The sequence below is a fragment of the Phymastichus coffea genome, unplaced genomic scaffold, assembly GCF_024137745.1.
Source record: "Phymastichus coffea isolate CEN01 unplaced genomic scaffold, Cenicafe_Pcof_1.1 PCOF00113, whole genome shotgun sequence".
Taxonomy (NCBI): Eukaryota; Metazoa; Arthropoda; class Insecta; order Hymenoptera; family Eulophidae; genus Phymastichus; species Phymastichus coffea.
The window spans coordinates 336,392-344,353 of record NW_026706924.1 but is presented as its reverse complement, the minus strand read 5'-3'; the positions used below and the strand labels follow the sequence as shown (position 1 = coordinate 344,353).

The window sequence follows — 7,962 nt, the reverse complement described above, 5'->3', positions numbered from 1 at the left end:
AATTATAAAAAATATACAATTACAGTCAGAAATACTTATTTCCATTTATCATTTATCTACCCAATGTGTAATTCTTAATCACAATGATATTGGTAGTAAACTAATTTTCTTGCAAGACGAGCTTGTAGAAAAGAAAACTGTCACGGATTCAGCGACCGAACTCGAGTTTTAATCATGATGCGTGATTTCTCCGTTTTTCATCTTTCATTATATATCACCTCTGCATCAGTCGTTCGCAAATGTACGTGCAACGCGACATTCGTACAACATTGATTTTCTACTTTGCTGCACCTCGAGCGGTGATACGCTGTACACGGCTACGTATAAAGAGTTTATTTATTTATTTTTGGGTTTGTTGCGTCTCAGGCACTACTGTTGAAATCCCAGAAGCCCGCGCGCGTCACCTTTCAAATTCATTTATTTATTTTTTTCACTTTTGGCACACGCGAAAATCAAGATTACGCATATCGTGCCGACAAATACATGAACGCAAATTATCGCAAGCGACTATAAGAACTATTCATGTTTACTAAATCAGCGCCAACATTTATTATGGCATACAAAGCGGAACGAAAAAGTCTCGAATGTCTTTGCCAATTACATGCTTTTTTTTACATAGACTTTTCATTCAGGTTGCACTTTGTAACACACACGAAAAACACCACAACTCGCAACTCGATATGCGCATCAAACGTCGGCCTGGCTGTTGGATATTCTCGTCGTCGTTCGCTTTACACTCCGAATGACTCTCAACGACGTAATTTAAATGCTAATCCATCCGCATCCACACCTCTTCTCTGCTTTCTATTTTTCAGAATATCTTCTCATGAGTCATCGTTACGAGAAAACGTGCTAATTTGCAGCTCGAGGATGTGATATTAGCGATAGGCGTTTTTGAGCTTTGCATTTTGCATTTTTACTTTATTTTTTTTGTCACGTTAAGAGTACTTTGTTTTTATCTTTTGCATGTTTTCTCACTAACCAAAATACTAGCTAAATATAAATCTAATGGAAAAACTAGACGATCTATCTTCGCACGGTTTTACTCGTGGCGTAAACTGATTTTTTTTCATCGCTAAACGATAGACAACGATTTCGGGCTACGCCGGCCTTATACGAGTTATACACTGGCACACACTTTTTATATTTTGTGTACTTGCAACTTCATGTGTTTGTTTCTTTAACTTTGTGTAACGTTTATTTCTGATTTGTTTATGCGGTATAGTTTTGTGTTAAAGGTACTCATAGATGAGTCTTTTGTTGCAAATTCAATGTATCGAAGCATGTCGAGGCATTCTTCGATCATTCTCTATTCGTTTCATCGAAAATTATCGACCTAAAGTTGAAAGACGCTTACAGTGAAGCGCGCAGCTCGATGCATTGCTCCGACGGGGGCAAGGAAGTTATAACTTCTTTTTTTTACATAGGAGCTAATTTTCAACGAGTTCGACTATATGGATATCTTTCTATTTACTAATGGAATTGCGATTTATATACTTTTTTAATTCTCTATTACATGTACTGGCTGACTTTCATGGTTTCACTGAATAGTTTGCTCCATCACATTTCTGATAATTCCTGTATTTTTTTAACTATGGTATATTGCTGAAATCTTGTTCAATTGCAGATTCTTTTTGAAAAAAATTTTAATGTTTACAAATAAAATCTCAATCCAGGTACGGTTTCTTATAGATCAACTTTCATTATATTCTTAATTCACATTTGAAAGTATGGTTTTCAAATAATGCTTTTATGAAGTATTTATAATATTTTATCATAACTAGTTAATATATTCATTCTCAGATACTAATTTACCATTGACCAAACTATATAAATTCTAATAATTTATTGTATAACATTTCAACACAGAATATTAATTGGTGTTTAATTACGAATCATTAATTATATCATCAAAGATACACAGTACACATATTACAACCATGCACGAAGGTTTTTATTTCATCTTGACTAAAGCCAAATATTTAAAAAAATATACATTTGTCATATGTAGAACCTCGTCACAGGGTCCTTGTTTCTTTGCTTATGTTATAAAATATCATCTCTTTATACTTTTTCTCAAAAAACTGTCCATATGTAATGTACATGTGTAAACTCCGATCTTTAAAAATATATCTTTTTGGAATTTCGTAGGTAACTAACAACATTGTCAACGGCACTAATCATTCTTCTTCCTCGTTATTTTCTTCTACAAATTGGTTGATGTACTTCCGCCGTTGTCGAACTAAATTTATCTGTTTCTCTCCTCGCTTAATTAATTACTTTGACAATTAATTGAAATCACATCGACACTTGTGAATCCTCTTTTTTTTGTGTGCTTTTATCGGATGAAAAAATCGGCAATTCAATTAGTAAACGAGCTTTCAAAAATTTGTGAAAGCTCTGTTATGCGCAATTGATATACGCTTGAACCCCGGTCGGGTCAATCATCAATCACGTTTTCTCATAAACATTTATATTTATGGTAAATAAAGCTGTATTTTTTGTTTTGGCGAGAGACGTATGTCTGATGAGTTTATTTTCACGTAGATAAAATTTATTGTTTGAAAACGTAAATGATTCTGAATATTTCGATGCGAAAAAATTATTCTCTATACAATATTTACGTTTCTCTATACAATAATCACTATATATATATATATATATATATAGTGATTTTTATTCAGATGTTAACGTAAATATTGTATAGAGAATAATTTTTTCGCATCGAAATATTCAGAATCATTTACGTTTTCAAACAATAAATTTTATCTACGTGAAAATAAATAAATAAATAAATAAATAAATAAATAAATAAATAAATAAATAAATAAATAAATATATATATATATATATATATATCAAACGATTTTGTATTGAAAGATGTGATCGGAGGTAGACATACAAAGAGAAAACATTTTGCTCAATGTTTTAACTTAATGAGCACCGCATCAACTGCTTTTCTATGATAAGTCAAGCTAAAAACTGGCAAGAAAATAATTGTTTATAAAGATATTTTTCCTCGTCTACATTCTCGTCGCATTTTCTAATCCAACAAAATTTTTTTTCTTATGAAAAACGGTTTGGTATTAAATATGTACAATTAGAATTTTCACCACATGGCAGACTCTCTTAATTATTTTCTTGCTGCGAAATGATGACACATATACAATTATATAATACAGGGATGATATACCACAATACATATGCATATAATCGTTAAATGACAAGTGCGCTCTGAGTGACATTATAATAACTCGTTTCGAATATCGATCGAATGGTAATATATACGGTGTGATATAGCTTAACTTTGTTAATTCACATATGGTATGTTTTATAAAAATACTTTACAAAGGGCTTACGCTTGTCGGTCAGAGCAGCCGTCGGCTGGTAACTTTGTGTGATGACCACCGTCCCCCACATTAGAGCCACGGGGCCGTGTATCGGGCCGATTTATTATTAGTATTTATTTTTTTTAAATAGTTCATTGTATTTTTTGGTTTGCACGCCCAGTTCTCCACTCCATAACATATTATTACGTAGATATATACAGACATAATATATGCGCTGCAGGATAAATTCTATTACATCAAGTATGTGTAGTTTGTACGTGCGTGTTTATGTGTGTGCACCAATTTTACGCTCGCGCCAGTTTTCCATGTAATGGATAATAAGATATTATTTAAAGTATGATCTTATACCGCATATAATTATACGTCTTAGATAAGATTTTTTAATTCTCACTCGTGTGTCGGTATATATGCAGCGTATTATATGTATCGATTTTCATTGTTACAGTTTTATTTTTAAGTTTAATTTTTCAGATACATGTGCCAATATCGTAAAAACGACACTTATAGCTGCTGTATTATCCATTTGCATTCTTCTCGTTCTCTCATTCTTTGTTTTTTTATTTTTAATTTTTTTTGAACTTTTGTTTATCTATACGATTATAAGAGCTTAATAGTTGTAGAGCATTAAATATATTGTAACTTTTGATAATTTTAGGATAGACATGCGGAATGACAGTGACAGAGAAGAATTCTTTTTTGCTTCAATATCTAGGGATCGTTTGAGTTTAACTACGCGGAATAAAACTTGAACTTGATTAGTTTCTTTTTCCAAATATATTACACAGAAATTAAGCGTATAGGTTACAGTTGTCTCTGTAAAAGTCATCAGCGGCTCCGTTTCTGAGAAGTCGGTAAAAATTATTTGTTTTACATCATTTCATTAGCAAAGATCGTTTTATTGACGACCAATGAAGTTAAACTATAACAAAAATCTCTTTATTCTAGACATCAATTTATAGAGCAATCAACATTCTCACTCTTCCTTTCTTACGCGAAAAAAATTTCACACGTGTGTAGTGGGGACCGTCCCAAGCTTGTCTTATATCGTTATACAGTAATATATAATTGTGTGATCATCGCTTACAATAGGCTTTTATTTAGATATGTTTAGGTTCATCAGAGGCGTTCAATGATACATGTATATGCATATAGAGAATATATGGTTATTTGTGTAGCTTTTTTTATTTTTTTTCCCTTTTGAATATAGTATATATATAACTGTGACAAACATTCTCATTGATAGTATACTCGTATAATAGTGCTAACACATCTATAATTTGTTTCCGTTCCAACGCAACGTTTTTTCTTAAAGCTTTATCTTAAAAAACAATAAATATTCTTGTTTTTATAAACTTTTAATTATCCCTCAAACACAATTCGATTGGTTTTCAACTAACGGCTAAAGTAAACCACGAGAAAAATATTTTATTTTTTATTTTTCAATTTCGTTCGTATTCTGTACTTATAAATTACAATTTGTTCCTTCGTATTATCACAAACGACAACAAATCGCGCGCGCCGCACGCGCTCATATTAATTTTGTAATCTCCCTGCCTATCTTTTATGTGAAGAAAATAGAGCGACATTCATAAGTTTTTGAACTTTGAAGTTTCGATATAGTGGACTTGCGTTGAGTAGTGTTTTTTTTATTTTGAAAGAGTTACATTTGGCCGGTGTGTGTGAAGTGTACACTGCAAATCACTTATGAGCTACATATAATTCATTCGTACCAGTTGATTTCGTAAAATATAAGTGAATAGATAAATAAATAAAAACACTGCGTCTTTTCGTCCATCGAGAATACGTATACGTACGAGTTCTGGAGATTCGGTTTTTCCTTTTCGTGCGTGTGGCAGTGATGTACATGTACGTTTACTGCGAGATGCCACGCGACACTTTGTGACTCAGCTGAAAAAGTCAAAAATCCAATCTATCGCGTATCTAACCGAGTCATTGACTCTCCAAACACGTGCTTCCGCGCGACTAATATATCCCTTCTCACTCAAATGGAATTTTTGCGTATTCATCGGTACATATGCTACCACAAATCATCAATTTGAACTTCTCTCGATAAATTTCGTAAAGTAATTAATCAAACATATTTCGCGTAGAAGTGCGTACGTGCGCTTGTACAGCATCGCGTGACATATTACGTAGAAGTTTTGCGTTTCGCTAAATCGAGTAGAAATATTTTTTTTTTACTTTGAGTGTTGGCTTATCTCTGATTAAATTGTGTACTACAAACTCGTGACCTTGAATTCTTAATACACATTGATGAAAATATTTTTTCGTTTTTATCGCTCGACTGCGATATGGTTGATCAGATGATTCTTCATTACCGATGAGTTATTTAATAGTTCAAAGTGATTCGCAATATCTGTAATTGTGCGATTTGACGATTAAGGAATTATACGATTGTGCTTCGATATTTTAATCTATGCGGAAACGACATGAGAGTATAATAGTCCGAGAAAGCTTCAGACGGTCCGCGAGCTTTTTACCATTCTTTCTTTTCTCTCCTTTTGTCGTTTGAAATCGTAATAGCAGCAGGGTAACGAGTCGATTGCTAAAACGTTAATTACTTCATTTTTTTGTTGATCGCCTCTGTATGTATATGTAAGAGTGTTCTTGTGTACGTATCCGTCGCATGTGTTTTTATAAAGATACACCGATCGCAATTGATATTAGAAGAAACGTTTCTATTTTTGCCATTAATATTAACATTTTTTGTTGCCTGTACTTCGCCCTCGCGCTTTTATTTTTATTCTTCATACTTAGATTAAATCGCGATGAGTAAAAAAAACTTCCGCCTTTTTTTTATGTTCGACGAGCTTCTACGCTGTGTTTTGTTATCCCTATCCCTTCGGCCCACGCAATCAGCCTCAATTTATTTTATTTGATAATGGTTACAAACTGATGTTTTCTTCTGTCTTTTCGCCTCCGATCTGTCTGTCGTACATGTACGGAACTATCTCGCAGCGAAAAAGAGAGCGTGAACTTAATAACCGGAACTAAATTTCAACAAATTTTCCTTCGTTTATACGAGCAAATAAATAAACTTCGCCTTTGAAGTTTCCGTACACAACACGAGATAATAGGAAGTGCATTGGCCCATATCGCAATTTACTTTGCAGAATCTAATAAGAACACACTTACAATAATAACCATAAACTTCTTATTGTCTCGCGATCGTGTATCGTGTAAGATGTTATTTATTTCAAGCGTGTCTACGCGTTAGTTTTTGAAAAATTGACGGTTGAAAGTTGTGCGTCATATCGAAAAATCATCCCGTCTGTATATATTGTATAAATAAATTTACTATGATAAATGTTATAACCGTGTGGTTCAACAAATCAACGCGTCTTCGACGTTGTCAGTTTTTTTATCACGGTATTTTAATAAATGTAGACCATTAGTTGCCACCTTCATCGACCCGTTTGTCACCATCATCGTCATCATCATCGCTATATTGGAATTATACATATCGCTAAATTTACAAAAGTATGATCACTCTATATACGACATTATGATAGCAAAACGTAATTGGTAATCACTACGATTTTTATGTTTGCCTTACTTATTAGGTAATACGCCAAGACACGATTCACAAATCAACTATACGCTCGTTCCCGAGCAATTACTAATTAGTTGAAAACGACACTATATATGTATATATATATGCGTGTGTGTGCATATATATATATATATATATATATATATATACACACACACATAGATATATGTGTGTGTATATGTATATATACCCCTTTGCTCTTAGTCTCAACGATTTTATCGCGAACTGTAATAATAGAAAACAAAAAATCTATAAATTACGAAAAAAACAAAAGAAGATAAAAACCCAAGACGTTAGCTTTGAACTACCCCCAATAGGCGCAAATTCTTATAATTATGTATAACACGATTTAGCCGCTCTCGTACACATCTCGACTGATATTATTTTTTTTAGGTGAGATTTTTTGGGAGGGATGGCCAATACTAAAACAGCTATAAGTCTCGATAATGTATTTTTCTGTAATTTTGTTGCCTTTTTTTGTATTTTTGTATCTCTGTTGGTATATGCTTGTTTTTACCTTTTGTTTATCAAAGCTATGTTTATTGTACGAACAGTCAAGTGCTAACGAAAGTGCGCCCGCTTACACATATTAATTCTTTACAAAAATTGACACGGCTGTTAGCATCGACCAGTCCTTTTATTTTTTCAATATCGTCGGGCCGACATTCGCAATTAAGCTCGCCATGCAGCAGAGCATCAGCAGCAGCGTCCGGAAATGTATTTGTGACGATTCCTCAAAAAAGTGTCACAACCGACTCATCAATTCATTTCTGTCTATGAGATATTTCCATCAACTGTTTTACTCAGGCTTGAGTCGGTGCCATTGCACGATCGTCTGACGAGGTTTCGTAATCATGTCCTGCCAATGCTTCGTCTCGCTTGCTCCGGTGCCATTTTTACCTGCACAAATTTTAAACTCAAAATATTATCATTGCTTTTTAAATGAAGAACTCTGCAACTGATCTTTCCGATTCGTTTGATAATTAATCGAGCGGTTAATCAAATGATTTGACTATTCCGATCAATGATAATTTTAAA

General features: G+C 33.2%; 1 protein-coding gene across 10 annotated transcripts in view; it reads right to left on the bottom strand.

The window, feature by feature from the left end:
* Positions 1-2,848: 2,848 nt before the first annotated feature.
* Positions 2,849-7,962, bottom strand: part of LOC131670674 (synaptotagmin-7) — a 154,004-nt gene continuing 148,890 nt past the window's right edge. For all 10 annotated transcript variants that reach the window (XM_058946459.1, XM_058946461.1, XM_058946458.1 and 7 more), the window contains one exon: positions 2,849-7,824. In XM_058946459.1, coding sequence (XP_058802442.1) covers positions 7,724-7,824 — 101 coding nt within the window. In that variant the 3' untranslated portion in view covers positions 2,849-7,723. The remainder of the gene's footprint in view (positions 7,825-7,962) is intronic.